At 29.5% G+C, this 19,263-nt stretch overlaps 1 protein-coding gene across 2 annotated transcripts in view; it reads right to left on the bottom strand.

Annotated features, from left to right (window-relative positions):
* Positions 1-19,263, bottom strand: part of LOC145313194 (uncharacterized) — a 243,398-nt gene that overhangs the window by 67,902 nt on the left and 156,233 nt on the right. For both annotated transcript variants that reach the window (XM_080152485.1, XM_080152484.1), the window contains exons 5-6: positions 10,964-11,059; positions 7,801-7,841 (exon numbers count right to left, since the gene is read on the bottom strand). In XM_080152485.1, the coding sequence (XP_080008611.1) occupies positions 7,801-7,841; positions 10,964-11,059 (137 nt within the window). The remainder of the gene's footprint in view (positions 1-7,800; positions 7,842-10,963; positions 11,060-19,263) is intronic.

The following is a 19,263-nucleotide window of genomic DNA, read 5'->3' on the forward strand; positions in this document are numbered from 1 at the left end:
ATTTTATATTATCTTTTTATTGTTCATGATAAGTAGTTAATCTAAGTTTAATCTCAATGTAAAATGACTTATATGGCAAAGTAATAATTTCCCTCAAAGCTTTAATTAAAAAAAAAAATAAGTTGAAAATAAGGAAATCCATCACAAAATCGGCAGCACCCAAAATATTCCCCCCAAAAAGATATTTTGCACCCTTTTCCTACCCTGCATTTTCTTGAAGGGTCAGGGTTCCCAAATTTAAACTAGATAGATTACAATAATAAGAAAGATATTGATTACATTTTTAGAAATTGAAGTTATATTTAGAAAAATTATCTCCTCGTCATGTCTTTAGATTACAATTTTTGGAGAAATTTTTAGTAATTATTAAATACTAATTTCTAAGCATTTTATTTGGCATCCTTGTCCAATAACATACATACACACATCCGAAAATACAAACATTGGCCCTAACTAACATTAGACTTAAGAATTTTAACTGATTAATTTTGTCTGTAAAACTTAATAAATGAGTATTATTCAAATCATTAATATTTTCTCAGCAAAATTATTCTTTAATTCATTTAGTAATTATTCATACTTGACGTCAATTCTATTGAAACTAAATTGTATGTGAGCAAATTTGTCTAATATTTACGTTGACATTTTGAACAACAAATCAAAGAATACTTCTAGATTTTTATAAAGACGTCCAAGGGTTGGGTAAATGGGTGTTTAACCCCCTAAATCTTTGAAACACCCTATTTTAACCCTTGCAAAAAAATACATTAGATTACCCCCCTCAAACCCTTTATTTTACCCACCTTTAAAATAAGAAGCTTGGACGTCTCTGTGAAGAGTGTCAGGATGAAAATTAAGAATTAAATCTCCAAATTACTGAATTTCTTAAAAACTCTTTATTTTGTCTAATTGAGAGATACATCAACACATGTGTGTTGTGCTTGTGAATATTTCAGAGAAGAGTCTTCCAGGGAAACAGGGACAGTTTTATACAAGAAAACTTTCTTCTTATAAATTTTGATCTATTGAAAACAGAAACTAATCTAATAGTATAGAAAAGAAGATTTTATTTATACTTATTTATCCATATATTTGTCCCTTTATTCATGTTTGTGTATACATATACTTGAAACAGGTGCACTTACACTCATAGAGGTGCTACTAACCAAAACAAATATATTATTAACCTACGTCTGTCTTAAGTAAAGATGTATAGGAACCAAAACAAAAATAAATTGAAGAATATTTTTAAAACTATTAGAAATTCAGGCATGACTTTTTATAGTTAAATTTTTAAGAAAATCCGTTATTGTTGCTTAAATCATCGGACATCATTGATGAAACTTCCCTTTTTTATAGCACCACCCTGTCAAATTTTTGTGTCTGTCTACAATTCCCTTTCCAGCACTCCTCTTCAAACTAAGAAACTGTTTTGAATCCTAAGTACATATAAGCATTAAGCACTTCAAATATGGGTATTTCAAGATTTCTCATATTTCACTTAGTCTATAAAAATGTATATTATTTTCCACAATTTACAAAAAAAATCCTTATTTGATAAAATCAACATAGAAAATTGTGAGATTTAAAAAGAAAATGTTGTACAAATTATGTACAATAAATGTAGAAGTATAGATAAGTAATCAAGAAAACTACCTGGACCCAGTTTAGGGGACCTTTTTCGTATGATATTCAGAGACCCAAATGAACCCCTCAGAAACACCCCTCTATTGTTTTACTTCAATTTTGGTAATGACTTATAGTTTGGAGACAAAACAGTTTTTCTTTACATAAATTTCGCCTCCCAGGATTAATTCCCTAATGTAATAATAAATAAAGTTAATTACTCGCTCCCGCCCTATCTTTATCTTTATTCATGGATGAGAAACATTTAATTAAACAGCCGTACTAAAAGAAATCTAGAGAATTTTATCTTTTATCCATTCTTCAGGGATATAAAGGGATAAGACTATGGCCGATAAATTAATGTGCATCCCCAATGATTATATACAAAATAATCCCTTCATTAGATTAAAATTAGTAAATGAAACGTTTGGACAATCAACTTCATGAACCAATTAATCAAATTTCAATAAAAGTCCCCAAAGTTAAAGTGTCAAAGAATAAGAAAACGTGATCATAAAACGTTGGGGACTAGTGTAATAAACAGCTCAATGTCCCCTCCCTCCCTGCCATTCTCTCTCTATTCACAAGGTGCTGACACTAAATTCCATAAATTTCTTTCAGTCAAAGAGCGGAGATTGTAAGAATTTTGAATTAAATGTTAGGCATGTTTTTGTTATTTTTATCAGTATTTAAAGAATTTCTTCAAAACTTGTTTGAATGTATATAACTTTAAAAGTTAGAATAGGAATTTTGTGATAAAAAAATGACTTTGCAGCCTCAAGACAGCCCATAATTTGCTATTATTTTTTGTCATATAGGTTAAACACTCTAAAACACGAAAAATAATATGGAACAATATATATTTATAACAATAGGGTATTTTGTAACCTCTCTTGTCTTAGACATAAATCTAAATTATCAGAATCCATTTAAGGGGACATGGAGCCTATTAAACTTTGGTATTGTTATTATATCAACATACGCCTATAGCCATGTTAATGTTACGTGGTAGATATAGATTTCAAGTATTAATGATTGTTGATAATTCCAAATGCGAGGCAAAAAGAAAAATGTGAATGATATACCAATTTAACGAATGTGAACATTGAACATGAACTACTAAAAATTTGGAGTCAATACATTTTCCTAAGTTTAACAGGGATGATATGAATCCTTTTAGGGGAGACGTGGAGAAAGAAATTGATTGCGCTTAGTTTTGTCTTAATTAGCATGAAGCTTCTGGATTTAGGCGCATATTTTCATTTTAATGGAGGGGTGGAATAAAATTTTAGATGCATAATTGCTCAATGTTTTTAAGTACCAACGCTATTCTATGTATAAAGTATGTTCGTATGTCCGTCCGACATAATTGTCCTTGTGTTTGTTAAACGAGTCTAGATTAAACTAACCAAGGTGTATTTTCTTTAAACTTTTAACTTATTTAGATATGGATCTAGAGTTAGAAATGTGAGCAAAAACGTCCCAAAGTTGTACACTAATACAATATACAGTGAATAAATTGGCTCTATGTCATTTCAGCAAATAAAAATTAGCAAAAAATATGTGTTGGTTTTTGGCGAAAATTATGTGTTGGTTTTTGTCGATTATGACATTTAATCAAAGTAATTTGGACTGACATACCATCGACATGCCTTTCAATAGCTAATTTGCCTGATATCTCCGTCGACATCATCGGCAGAAAGGAAAGTATCACCAATAAAAACCGTAAAAGCTATTGCTTCGTGACCTATTAGTATCTGCAGGAATAGAACCGGTTCTCAGCTTTACTGAAAATCATGTATTGCATCGTATTACAGACGATTTTCCACGAATATTGCAATAAAAATCATGATCTTATATATTTTATTATCCGCAAAAATCTGTCTATAATAGGATGCGAAAAATAACTTTCATAATAATGACTGTAATTTTATATTGATAACTAGCGACTGCACTCCTAGCATCTAGGAGCTATGAATTCGAAGGAGTAAGGAAAGTAGGAAAATAGCCTAAAACCAAACTTAGATATAAGAATTCTTAAGCTTTATACATAAAAACTTTAATACTTTATATAATAGGATTATGATATCCAACAGGCGGGTGTACTTATGAACAATATATTCTATCTTAAGAATAATGCTAAAGAATGCTTTGTGCTGTTTTTTAACTAGCTATCCAAAACCCACACTGTATAAATATCCAGACATGGAAAAAGGTTGGTTCTTCTATTTGTAACAGGCAGTAATGGATTTAATAACTAGATGGATAAATTCTTCCTTTATCCAACTATTTGTTATTTGTAATTTGTAAGTAGTATTTTGAACTCAATTTAAACCCTAAAAGGAGAATGCATCAATTGAAACACTATTCACACAATTATTCGAATGAATTAAAATTATTAAGTTCGTTTCAAGCCAATCCATTTTGTTTATTGAAATGCTGTATCCATAGTTTTGATATAAACTGTAACATGCGATACCTTTCCAACTTTCAAGGCCTGGCTTTGTTGTTGTTTTCCACTTACAAATTATTAATCAGAAAAAGGCACGAAATTAAAGTAGTTAATGGCCGCTATGGGTAAAAACAATTCCAGTTAAAGTAATTGATCAAAAAGTTAGCTAAAACACTGTGCATTTTAATTTGTAAGAATATTTTTTAGGCTACTAAACTGTGCTTAGCAAGCCGCAATCAAAGACGTTCTTCAAACAATCCGAAGCTGCATCCCACTAAACTAGCGGCTAAATGCTGAAAATTCAAACGGATTCGTCTAGATTTTGTTCAGCCGCAACCAAATCCGCAGTAGTAGTAAGTCAAAGATTTAAAGCTTCTCCCAAAATTGTCGGCTGCCGATCCATGTTTTTCTATTAAACAATTGTTTCAATGTTAGTGTCAGAATCTTTTCGGAAAGTCCATTGATCCCTAACTCCCCCCTGCGTACATAACCCCCCCCCCCCCCGAAACGAATTGTATATCGTCTGTTAAGAATTTGAAATATCTCTCACACATGTTTATGATTAAATCAGAATGTCTGTCTTTAGATTTGCACATTAATTCCCCCTTAAGATATTTTCGTTAGAATCAAGTCAATCAAATTTAATAAAATATAAATAAAACTTGGACAATAATGTAAGTAAGTAGCGCGACAGTAACACTTTTTAAATTAAAGGCGACAGTAAAATAGACAGATATCTAAATAAAACATTAGCGCTTAATGTCTTAATTGTTTCTTTAATTTCTTTCTCAAAAACAATTTATGACGTCCAGACATAGAGACTTACATACCCCAGTTGTAGAATATCTTGGTAAAATCTAGAGTAAAATATACTTTTGAAATATATTCTGAATAACAAAGAGTTTGAGTATATTTTATATTCTCTTTAAGTCTGGGAAGTGCCTACCAATATACAAAATTTTATGAACCATTTGATTAAAATTTGAAGTTATATAATATTTTCATTTTAATAAACGTGTATGGTCAGGCTTTATTTTATGTTTTCGAATAGGCAGAGAGGGGCTAAAAAAATAGCTTAAAACCATCATAGGACCTGTGAGAAGCTTTAATAAAATGGAGAACTAAATCTGTTCAGTAGTTATCGAACCTTACTATTTTATAAAACAGGATTTAAATTTAAAGAAAAAGCTTTCTGTTAATGTATTGTGCATTGACAAAACAGACTTGAATTGCCTTTTTTTACTAAAAATATATCGCTATTTTTAATAGCTTTGGTACTTGTAGAAATACATCCTTGTTCATGAGTAGTTTAAAACAATCTTGGTCCTCATTTCTCAAACTTTTCATATTTAAATGTTAAAGCTTTCAGTTTTAGCAAAATTTAAAATTCATCAATTTTATTGAACTCAGGATAAAGAATTTTAGGTAGTCCCATTTATTTAATATGATATGACCTACCATTTCCTCTTTAAAAAAGCCTTTAAACATTAGTATTTCATCATTAATAAAGAAAACTTTACACCAAAAAAAGTAACAGGCTTCTCATTTTATGAATTTTTTATTTATTGGTATCAATTACAGCATGCCAAACTGGGGGATACAAATGGTCCACTAATGACAACAAGGGATTGTCTCGAAATTTCTGTATTTCAAATTCAAACTTTGACTTTGATGTTTCATCTTATTTTCTCAGATATTGTTTTGTATTAAATATATTGAAGAATAAAAAATTTACCAGAGAAAATTATTGCTTTTTAATAATTTCAAATAAAAACAAGGATGACAAAATCGAACAAAGCGATGAAAAAAACCTAAGTGTAAGAATAAATAATTTTATTTTTCGCTTAATATTTAATTCTTATTATTGTGATATTTTGTATTTTAAAATCAAATACAGCATATAATTGTTGGTAATAATGCTAGGCAATACATTTTATCTCAACAATGGTCATAATAATTGAAGGTTAGCAGCCAGTTTTTAGAACAAGATTGTCTACAAAACGTCAAAATAACGGATATTGAAATCAAATTATAGATTAGCTATACTCCAAAAAATAAAGTAGGAGGGGCAAATTGAGAGAAAGAAATTAAAAACAATTTCTCGCAGCCATCAAAACATATCAATTTAACAAGAGCAATTATTTCCATAGTAGCGCAGCATTAATAAGAGAAAAAGGAATAAATGATAACAGTTGTATTGGAAGCTGGCAATTATATCATTATAAATGAACAATATATCTGTTATTTTTAAAATCTATTTTAAACAAGGAAGATAAGAGTCAATTTCATTAACTCTGGATGCATTGACGTACGGACAGACCCTAATCATAGAAGTAGCTATGCTACCAACAAAAGATGAATAGATTTTAATTGTGAGAATCCTAGAATTGTTTCTGTATGGCATGATTATCCTAGTTGTTATATCATTATCATAATTTATACCTTAAATCTTTAAGATGCAGTTTTTTTTGTAGCGAAGCATCTCTATAATCAGAGTCTATCCGTGTACATCCGTAAGTCTTACTGAGTTACTGCGTAATTTTACAATACTTTAAGTTATTTGACGGATTTTAAAATTTGAACGATTGAATCATGCCGAATATTGACTTTACTTATACTTTTTATCAAAGCAGCTTATAGTGCATAATAAAAAATGACGCTATACAATAGAAATGACCAATGATAGGCCAGTATATATTTACCATTGGTCAATTACAATACATTCTGGCCTATCATTGGTTATTTGTATTGTATGACGTATTTCCTTATTAAGCACTTTAAGCTGCTTACTTTTTATTATAAAACCTATGTCAACTTGTTATTGCTGATCTACTGGACATAATTGTTCTTGTATAATACTTTAAGTGTTTCGTGCATTTTTAATGCAGCATTTAACTTAGAAAAAAATAAAACAAAGCATTTTGATAATAATGACCATTTTCTTGTCAAGTTTTATCAATAAATTGAAAGATTGAATGACAAATTACTAATAAGAAATTCCCCTAATAATTTCTTTGTTGAAATTTTTACTGAGGTGGATTCTTAAAAAACTTTTTAGCTCACTGCCTCAGTAAAATTAGTAAGGCTCGCTAAAAAATTTGGTAAAAAATCCTCCAAAATCGCATAAAAAATCTACAAAAATTAAATAAAATCATAAAAGAGTTAATAACGTAAGATTTTGTTTAATTTTGGTAGATTTTTAATACGATTTTAGAGGATTTTTCACAATTTTTTTTAGCAAGCCTCACTTATTTTAGTGAGGTAGTGAGCTAAAAAGTTTTTTAAGAATCCACCTCTGGTTAAAGCAGTTTTGGTCATGAAATCAATAGAAAAATTTCAATTGTTAAATTAAAGCGTTGTTTTTTTATATTTTAATTTAACTGCATTTATGGAACAAACAATATGTTCTTTAAAGCTAAGATTCTATCTAAGGATTAATGATATCTTTATCACTAGCGGTCACGCCCCTAGACGCCTCAATTTTAGTTTTTAAAAAGAATTTTTGTTTTTAGGGGTTATTTCTCTACCCTCCTCTAAAATAGTTTTAAACCTTCCCAGGACCAATGAAAAGCTGCACTGTAAAGGAGAATAAAGTAGATAGAAATCCTGTTATAATAATAATTGGTGTTAAAGGTTCAATAACAGGCAAATGCATACACTTTATGTGTTTTCTTTGAGCATTCACAACAAGTTTGTCGTATAAAATAAAAAAAGATACTCACCAAGTGCCAGGAATAACATTTTCACGAATAGGAAGATCCACCTGAAATAAATAATATATTACAATTTTGCAAAAATAAACATAATACATATTAATATCAAACTGGACGAAGCTATAAAAAAATGGACTGTTAATAATTGCTACTCTCAAACTCTTTTTGTTGCCCAATTTTCCATAAAAATTTTAGAAAAAACTTCTTCATATAGCAACATTGCATCTGAATTTTTGAATTTTCTTTTACAATATAAAGATAATATTACTTACTTTCAAACCTAAAAATGTTTTTTTTTCCCAATGAAATAAAATTTTAACTATTAATACAAACAAAATATTATACATATTGTTTCATTAATGCGAAATATTTTACTGTATTTTTATTATAAAAAAATCCATAAATATTATAGTTTATTTCATGTTATTTGTAATTATATTGAAATAAATTAATTTATAAATAAAAAAAAAATCAATGTTTGTAAAAAATCCAAATTATCTAAATTCTAATTTCAATTGAGTTCCAAATCATCTAATTTTTCATCTACAGTAATATTACAAAACAGCAAATGAAAAAGAAAGGATTTAAAATAAGATAAACAAACCGATTTAGAAGTCATGGATATATTAATTGAGATAGGATTTAATTTTTGCTTTAGCGAATTGAAGGATAGTGCCATGTGTGACGTTATAAAAATACGTCTAAGTCCATCTCTTTTTTAGGGACTTCCTTTCCTTTCTTCCTTCCCTTCTAGACGTATTTTTATGACGTCACACATTATACTTTACGTATCTCCAATGGAGTCAATTTAAATCTTGTGTTTTTAAACTATAAGAATCAAGAAGATATTAGCATATACATAATTACAAACATTTTTTTAGCTGTAAACTATGGACACCTTGTAAAAATGCATGACAAATAGCGTGTTGCTAAAATAATTCTCCAAAGAGCTCAATTTGTGTGTCACACTAATAGCTTTGCAATTTACAGGGATGCTGGGATAAGTCAATGGACGTTAAATTCATCTTCCCCCAATTATTAAATGTAGTACATTGTACATTCCACGGATGAGTAGTTTTATTTCTAATAAAGCTGTTTATAAGTGCCTATATAAAAGGGAATAAATTATAAAAACTTTTGGCCGAAATATCCGGAATGACGTCATATCATAACTGTCTATTGTTTTAATAAGACGTCATTCAGGATACTTCGGTTAAATTTTTTTTAATAATCCCCTTTTATATAGGAACTATAAAGAGCTTCATTTTTAATTTATTTACCTGCCCCTAAATCCCTGCGATTTCCACAGATTTAAACTTTTGCAATTTACAATGAAATATTTTTTCCTGTATTTTGGTCTGAATGAAAGGCAGGACGTCGAACTTTGGAACACAGGATGTACTGACAATCTTATTGTTTTGGAAGAAAATTTGCTATTTTGTAACGTAGCGGGACAAAGTGTCTCAAAAATCATCCATGTGACGTCATAAAGATGAGAGATTATCCAAATCCATATAATTTTTATGGGTTTTCTTTCCCACTTCTCCTCTCATCTCCCTCATTTTTATGGCGAAACATGGCTGATTTTTGAGACACTTTGTACCGCTACTTTTGTTAGTCAAAAGTCTTCTAAAGGAATGTAATTTAGCAATTGTCACAAAAACTTTTTTCAACAATTTTTAAGAATAGACCCATTATCATTTATAATTTAGTTTCATAATTTATGTCATTAATTGAGACCAAAAATACGCTTACATAATTTTAAAAGAAGTCACACAACCAATCTTTAGTGTGACGTTAAAAAAACCTGTAAAACCATTTTAAAAATTGTCCATACTAAATAACAAAAAATCATTAAAGCTAAGGTCTAGAGTATTTAAAGTGCAAAAACTGGGTAGAAAGAATACTAACTACAGTATCCTATCCTATTATATAAAGTAGTAAGTTTTTTTTGTCTGTAGCAAAGGATCTCGCTAACCAGTAACCGCTGAACCTATATGGTTCCCCTTTACAGTGAGGATTCTTATATGTCCAGAGATGGTTTTAGGCTATTTTCTGCCCTTCCCTTCGAATAAAAAGCCAATAGATGCAAGGGACACAGTCGCTAGTTTAAAATAAAAAAAACTTTAATACATGAACGGTGAACACACTGCTTTGATATGAATATTATCTTAAGAGGAATGGTGGAAAATTAGTTTGATTATAATTAGTTTAATCTTACTAATGGAGTCACTGATAAAAAAGTGAGACTAAAAAATTTCAAAATCATTTTCTAATTAATTCTTTTAAATGGTATAGATATGAGAAAATAAAAAGGTGTTGGAAAAGTCACAGCTTATAATTTTAATCAGGACTTATTTAAAGCAATCAAGGAAGATGATTAAAGTCCCTCCACAGATTATGACGTCATACGATAGAATAACCAATGATAGGCCAGCATAAATTTTACCATTGGTCAATTACAGTGTAACTGGCCTCTCATTGGCTATTCTTTCGTATGACGTCATAATCTGTGGAGGGACTTTAATCATCCTCGCAACTAGGACAGGACTTATGTAAATTTCGAGCAATTTATGCTTTTAGGTCCTTAAATTTAAAAAAAAGACGTACAGGCATACCAAAACACAGAGTAGATGCGCTTCAAACAAGTATTAATGACCCAGGCCTTTGTGTTTAACATTATCAATCCGTGCCAGCTGCCAAGAAAATGTTAAGAAAACTATTAACAATGTTTTACATGCTAAAATATCACTAAATTTTGCATGAATCAGATAAATGATGTTCAAGGATTTTTATTTCATTAAGGGTCTTTAATTTATGAAAATGTTCAAAGATCTTTAATTCATAAAAATTCTTTAATCTATGAAAGTCCAGGAAAAAATCGTTCTTAAGTTATAAGAAATTTGGTGATTAATTGATTTCTACACAAAAGTAACCCTTAAAAGATCAAAATAAGTCTTGGAGAAGTTGTGGCACTTTAAGTTTGCACCAACCAATCAATATTTCATGAAAGTTCCTAAATTCTTTTTAGAAAACATGTAGGGGAATTTGTTCATATATCTTTGGGGACGAGAACAATTTATAGCTCAATATCTCTCTCTACCTGGTAATTTGGAAAATAAATAATAAATTATCTTCGATTGAACAATCCCTCAATAAAAATTAAACTTACCGGGGGCACGGAAAAGTTTGGAGGTTTCCTGTTGTACTCTCCCCGCTCTATTCTCTCCATTATGTCGGCATGCTTCTTTCTCACTGCATTCGCATGCTGAAATAAGTAAATAAGATTAATTCATTATTTTAATCATAACTATATTTTTGCTATTGAAAAAAGTGACTCAATTTTAGTTTTAAACTTATATGGTATTTAGGTTTAAGTTAAGTGCAGTATTGACTGACAGACAGACAAACAGACCAGCTTTCAAGACTTATAGAGTATCTTCACGATCGCGTTCGATGACCTTAGATCTATTACATGAAAAATGTATATTTAAATCCACATCTTAATATAATATGTATATTTTATTAATATTATTATTATTATATTAAATAAATTGCATAGACAAGAGACGACATAAAAATGATAAATTATGTATAAGATATGTGGCCTAAGTATTCATAATTTCTATGTAAGGTGTATCCAGGGAAAAAGGGATAGTAAAATAAATATAAAGTACAATCTTTCTTAGATTTTTAAGGTATCAAACCTAACTAAAATTTTGACTTTTCAAGCTATGAGTGCTTAATGCTTATTGATTATCCATTTTCCTATCCCTCTAACCCCTGGTATAAAAGTTTAATAAAAATGATGTAATCTATTTTATCTTGACATATTGTATAGGTACACTACCACCATATAAAATGTAGATAGTTTTAAGTTTATTTTGAGAAATATAGAAAATTTGTAAACAGGCAATAGTTATTTATCGCATCGTATTTCCGCGGATTTCAAAAAATTTTTAAAAACAAAACTGGTATTAATATGATTTGTATTTAAATATCCTTGAATAACTGTCTGTAATACAATGCTATACATGATTTTTCAGTATGGCTGAGAACCAGTTATAATTCAGCTGATATCAATCGGTTTCGAAGCAATGCTAGAAAGATCTTAAATGTAAGGTTATCATTTTTGCCATTTTATATCATGTAGAACTAATTAAATGAATGTTAAATTATGTTTTTTTAGAAATACCAGATTTAGGGGGGAAAAAATAAATCATAATCAATTTAAATATTAAACTCAATTCAAGTGTATCCTTTTGGGGAAACTTGAAAATCACTTTTTGAACCAACCTATTTACATATGTATCTGGACACAACACGTGCCATATGTTTATAAATTATGTATGTAGTGGTGGTATAATATTTATCTATTATTAGTTTCTATATAAAGATTGTTTAAATTCAAGACATAGACAGATACTGCTGCATACACATCTTGTATATCTGATTTTGTTTGAATCACGGATACAGTGATAGGACAATGACTGATAAAATAATCGTATACTACGTGAAGAATGGTGAAGAATGCGCTGTTGTCCTATCCCTCCCTGGTTTAAAGGTGTCTTAATGTGACAGTCCTTTGTTTGTTAAATAACGCTACTCTAACAGTGTTAGGTATTCGCATGTTAGTTTATTGTCAATCTGTCCTTTTAGTCTGTAATTTTGAATAATTTTGCACCATTCCTCACTTCCAATTCTTTTTTTTATAACTAGCCTCTGGGGGAAGGCGAATGGGGTAAGGAAAATAGCCTAAAACTACCCAAAGACATTTAAAAAGCTTCCCAGAAATTTACAATTGATTGGACCATCATTTTTCAAAATCTTTAGCTTCAGACAACAATTTTACTATTTACTTTATATCGCTACCATCAAAAAAGTACAATATTAGGCATTCAATAAATTTATATTCAATGCTGATGTTCCTTTAAGATTTCTTACATATCTCTTTAGCAATTCTTTGAAGCTACCAGGGGTGGTATAGACAAGGACAAAATACAATATTTTCCTCTTCTTAGGTATCACCATCAAAAATTATTTTACAGTATAGATTCGAAACCGATTAAAATCCGCTGGATTAGAGCCGGTTTTAGCCATACTGAAAAGACAGGTGTAGCAGCGTATTACAGATAGTTTTCCAAGATTTATAAAATTAAAAACATAAAATTAATACCAGTTTTGATAACCCCGGCCTTCAGTCCCTCTTGGTTAACAAAACTGGTTTTAATCCTAAACTTTTTCATTTTAATATCAGTGGAAAGCTGTCAATAATCCCTTAAACCCTGGGCGCTACCTAACTATCATCATTGGAATCATGCTTAGAATCTTTAATCAAAAATGAAATGTTATAAAATGTTCAACAAATATTTAAATTATCTTTTTTATTAGCTTCGCTGTTTTATTGTCATTGGTTTGAATCAAACAAACATATGTAACTTATCTAATGTATTTATTTCCGAAATTTAGGAGCCAGCATAGTTATTCCTTAGAAAGAATATCACACCCAGTTGAACTTGTAAAAAAATTTTACTGTAAATTAATTTCTCAAACTTTCATTGAATAAAGAACTCGCATGAAAATTTGGCATTTTCCATTGGTTTGTAAAGAGACGTTTGTACCCCCCCCCCCCCCCCCACCCCCCATCCAAAAAAATAAACTACGACAAATTTATTTTTCTGCTTATTTTACATATTCTTTTTAATGGTAGAAAAGGTTAAGGTTTATACTTTTTATCCAGTTTAAATGAAATTATTAAAAATCCTTTTTCATTTCATTAGAATTGATATTTTTCATTCCCCCACCCCTCCCTCTCTTGGCATATATTCCTTGGACCATGAAAAATAAATTTTAAAAAGAAATTGTTAAGAAATTTCTTCTTTTCTCTCATAACCTTTCCTTCTCTTTTTATTTTTATGTATGTGGTGTTACAATTATACCAAAAAGTCAAGAATATTTTAAGATTATTATACAACCCCTAAATAAGTTATACATCTCTAACATATAAAAAATTATACATTTTTGTGTGCTTAAATATCAAGACAAGACATTAAACTATTGAAATTGTTTGATTCTAAGTTTAATAGGTTATGGATTGGCAAAAATTCTAACTTTTGTGTCACCCCTATCAATATTTAGTCTGGTTGCTTGCGGCTGTTCCACTCCATTCTTTCACTCCACAGGTGTATCATAACAAAATATTGCGTCCAATAAAACCCGCCAATTACAAATTAGCAATGTTTTGATTGTAAAAAGGTAGCAACATTGTGCCATTAATTGATTTGAAACAAAATTAACATAATAAATAATAGAAAAAACTTTTACAGTGTGATATTTATACAAGCATTAATTCTTAATGTAGGAACCATGCAGATTTGTATTAACATCCAATATTTTGCAGTAACAGTCTTTAAAATTTTATAATTTTATCTTTTTCTTCTCTTAATTAAACAGTTTTTAGAAATGATATAATAATATTAATAATGCCTATATTGAAAAATGCTTAATTAACAGTTTTAAAAAATCTTCAAAAAAAATTTAAAATCTAAGATTAAACTTGACATAGATTCTCACAATTTTTACTTTTATTTTCTATTGACACAGTAACACACATGTGCTGTGTGCAGATATGCTCACACACACATACACACACAAGCAATTAGGTCTATGCATTAAAATCTAAACATACAAAATGCAATCATTTGTTGAAAAGAATAAAACCGCATAAGTACGAAAAAATAGCTTTAGATAAACAAAAAGGTAGAAAATGAATTTTAATGGTAATTTAGTCAAGAGTATGTATATTATTTTATGAACAAAATAGTTTTTTTCCAGGATGGCTTCGTAACCGATCAACATCCGCTGGATTAGATTCTTTTCTATACTGGAAAATCATGTATAGAATTGTATACCAGATAATTTTCCACGATATTAAAATAAAAATCATAAAATTAAGACCAATTTTGTTAGCCCGGGCCTTAGGCCATTCGGGCTCACAAAACTGGTCTTAATCTTTCCATTTTCCATTTTAATATCCATGAAAAGCTGTCTATAACACGATGCGATAAATAACTATTCTTGCAATGCCTTATCTCTGTTTCTATATAATATAACAAGAGTATATTATTGGACATTAATTAGAACCACCGCGGATGCAAATTTGCACAATTAATTGCAACATTTTTCTTTCCATGCAAATTTACAATTTAGAAAGGTAGATAAAGGATTTAATTTTAACATTTTCATTTTAAAACTTTATACAAAAAATCTTTCTTAGATGTTTTTATATTAGAAACATACTCAAATTGCAACACCTATCAAATCAACCCAAATTTGCAAGTTTATGAATTTAAAAAGTGCAAAAATTCATCATAAAACTACCTTTTAAAATCACCCTCAAAAAAGGTGCTTGCATAAAAATTTCAAATGATCATTTATGCTGGACATAATAGTTAAGTTAAATAGCTGCAACCATATTTTGTTTTCCAGATAATGTTTAGCAGCGTAGCTACTCTATAACTACAATTTGTCTGTACGTCCGTCCGATGTAAAACACCTTGATTTGTAAAACTAATTGTTTGTTCTGAAAAATTAAGTTCTTGGTGATTTATATATAGTATGATTTACATAAATAAATTACTTGACTTTCTTTGCATGGTGTGGTTCTTTTAGTTTGCTAGTTAGCTGCGCCACTCATGGAGCTAATTGTCCATGTATGTGGTATGATGTCCATCACGAGTATATGCACGTAGATGTGCGTATAATATACGATATCATATAATCACTGTAACTGTAACCATTATATACAAGGATGACCAAGACCATAGTCAGAGTACAATAAAAAATCACCAAAAATATTCGGAAATTAAACAGAGTAAAACATGAACATTCGATACTTGCTATTTGCATTGCTGACTATTAGCTAAAAATGTACAATGTTATAAGAGATCAATATTTTCCCCGCTGATTGAGTAAATTTGTTTCTTATTCTTAGGAAGATTAAGTCTATTATCAATGACCTATCCCAGAGGTAATAATGACAAATAAAAATTATAGAGTAGCTGTTGCTTGCAACTAACAACATCATATAAAATCAACAGGTTTAGTTTATTATGAAAAAATTAGGGATCGGCAGCCGTGCGTCAGCCGCGACTAAGCCTTAAAATTAAACACGTTTGGGTGCTTTGAATTTTTTTTATTTCCATATTTAGGTTCGGTTTAGATTTCCAGCTGATTTTTAAAAATTTTAAGGGGTTAATTTCCCTGGGGCTTACAGGTGGCTGACGCGCGGTTGCCGAGCCTTGCAAAAATGTTTGAAATGATTTTGTTATGCATTGTTAGGATTTCATGCTTTATAAACAGATTTTAAGATTTTTCAATGATAAAATTAAGATGATATTCTTTTTAACAAAGCATTCTTATAAAAGAGACAAGGAGATAAATATTTCATCATTATCAAATACTTTATGCAATTTTTCACGGTGTTATGATAAAATTTAAAGAAAATTATATCAAATATTCAAAGAAAATTTTAACAGTTAGATTTAAAGCAGTTTTTACTTGATTTAATTTATTAAGAAAAGCAACAGATTTGTTTGTATATGATTTCCATTTTCTTTTGTTTGTCAACAAATTGAAATATGGACATTTTCTTACCATATGATAATTTTGATAGATTTTGAAAACGGCCGAACTGATTAAGATATTATTTTCGAGGAAGCTTAATATAACTATGTATAAAAGTGGTGCTTTCATTTACTCCAAACTAAGAATCCTTATGTAATATTAAAGCAATTTTATTTAGTATTTTAGGCTAAAATTTATAAAAGAAAGAAAAAATGGACTTAAACCAACAGGACAAGGCCTATAATTGAAATTGACGTTTGCGTAAGGACAGTAATAACAATTTAGCCCGGAGCTCTACTTCATTTATACATGTATTTTACAGTGAGGAGGGTGATAATATTTCTTCTTTCTTAGAAATATAATCCTTTAAAAAATGATTCTTGTTCTAGTCCTAAGGGGGGGGGGGGGGGGTGGGTCGAAAAAACTAACCTCTCAGGTCCCATTTTTGTGTGAAAAAAACAAAAAGAAGACAAAAGAGTCAATAATGTTTGTCTATTTGTATAAATTATGTAATTGTGTATTATATGTTAAAAGAAGGTATGAATTTAGTAATAAAGCAATACTGCTCTGTAAACTATTAGAAAGGGTAAAATCAGCTATCTCAAGACAATGGAAATAAAATATATGTGCAATGTGAAAGCATGGTTACAAAACGTTGGGTACCAGTATAATTTGCAATGCAATGTTCACTATCTCTTGAGGAAAAATATCTATCTTTTAGTAGAAAATCTTTTAAGAGAGACCTAAAACCACCACTCAACCATTTTTACGTGTGAGAGTTGGCTAGTGTGTTAGTTCATTCAGGTCTTAAAGGATGGGGCAATAAACGATTTATCTCAAATTTTTAAAATGTAAATCTGTTATTAAAAGCCTAAACTTTAATGGGAAAAGTCAGAGGTAAGGAATAATTTAGGCCCCATCGTCCTCTCCCTCCCTGGAGTTGAGAGTATACAAATATTACAAAATTTTCACGATATCCTGTCTTTTGCAATACAAAGTGCTACAGGGAAGTTTTAAAAAAATACAATAAATTTACGTGATTTTAAGATCTTTATTTTAACATGCACAGTTCCTTAGTGGTTAAATATTAATAAGAGTTGCATAATAATTTTGCCATTTTTCAGGGTGGGAGGGGACTATGGGTTGTTTAGTACACTAGTCCCCAAAGTTTTTCTTATTGGTTGGCTTAAAAACTTTGAGGAATTTAATCAATTTTGATTGGTTGATGCATAAATTTAAGTGTGCAAACGATTCAAAAACTAATTGTAATCTACAGAATGGGTTATATTGTCTACCATCGTTAAGGATGTACAGTACATCAATATATTTGCCAATGCCTTATCCCTTTAGATCCCTGAAATTTTTAATATAAGACCCATTAAACGTTTCTAGCACACATTCATTTGGTCAACTTTTCCGTGGGGCTGTCTTATCCCTTTTTAAGGTAAACTATAAAATAATAAGTTTGAAATGAAGTATCAAGAACAAATAAAGAACAATAAAATGAATCCCAAAAAGAAGAAAAAAATTAAAAAGTATAAACGAAATCGCGTGTCACAGAGAAAATAATAATCTAAATTACATACATAAATAATAATAATAATATTAAAAGTTTTCCTTGCCACTTCCCCTTTGAATAGTTACCCCCCCCCCCCCCCGAGGCCCGGGGCCTGGTTTCTTAAGGATTTTACGCAATTTGCCCCAGGCATTTTTCACTTTGGTTCAAATATAAAAAAAATATTTTTTTCTGAAAAATACATCAAATAAACAAATATTTATTTTATTTAAAAATTAAGTCAAATTTAGAACTAGAAATGACATTCTTCTAATCCATCTGTGACCGGTTTTAATGACCAATTGTAATTTCTTGTGTCAGTTATGTCATGACCAATTCTATTTATAGAATTTGTAAGTCTAGTTTTTCTGCATTTTTTCACATGCTCCAGTCTTATAATAATGACTTTAGTCTTATTTCGAAATTGTAGTATTTGATTAATGATTAATTAAGCCATTGTTTAAAAGAAATATACCTTAATTTTGGTACTTTTGTTTTCCTTCAAATTTGTACTGTGTCTATTTTCAAAAATTTTAAAGTTTTGATTTTTTTGGTTTTTTTTTAAGACGATTAGTGAGGACTATAAATTTTAGATGTTTCAATTTAATCAGATGAGCGAAGTAATAGAAGTAATGTGAAATAGGTATACCTACGTATTTTTACGTTGTGTTCATCTTATACAGTTTTAATGTGATTTTATATCTCTAAAAAGCCCCAAACCTCTCAAATTACTGTTGTAAGATTACTATTGTATAATGTATAGGTCAGTTTAGAACAATAGACAATACATATAACAGACACATCATTAAATATAATTGTACAATCTCTTGTTATCATGTAGAAGAAATAATGAAAATAATCTCAACATGTATCTGGCTCTGTATAAGGAGACAAAATCATTGATTAGATAAGAAATTTTGTTCAAACCACTTGACACACAACATACAAGTTATACAGGGATATAGGTATTGTATTATGGTTGCTAAATTAATCTTCCCCCCAAAATAGTATGTACGAAAATCTTTATGGGTACCTAGAATTTTTTTTCTTCCATTATCCCCCTCCTCCCTTCAAGTTATATGTTTAGAAGTAGCCAAAGCAAAATGAGCAAAAGAGAAAGAAAAAGAAAAGAGAGACAGTTCTTAGATAAAAGTGTTCATACAAAAAAAGCGTCCATTTTCTCAAGCAATTTTATAGGCTGAAGATTATTGTTGATCATTACTGAATCAAAATGTATTTTTTTTCTGAATCTCAGTTGAGAAGATAACACAATATTTGAAGGATTTTTTTCT

Source organism: Acartia tonsa, chromosome 3 (assembly GCF_053477335.1).
Source record: "Acartia tonsa isolate MP-2025a chromosome 3, ASM5347733v1, whole genome shotgun sequence".
Lineage (NCBI taxonomy): Eukaryota > Metazoa > Arthropoda > Copepoda > Calanoida > Acartiidae > Acartia > Acartia tonsa.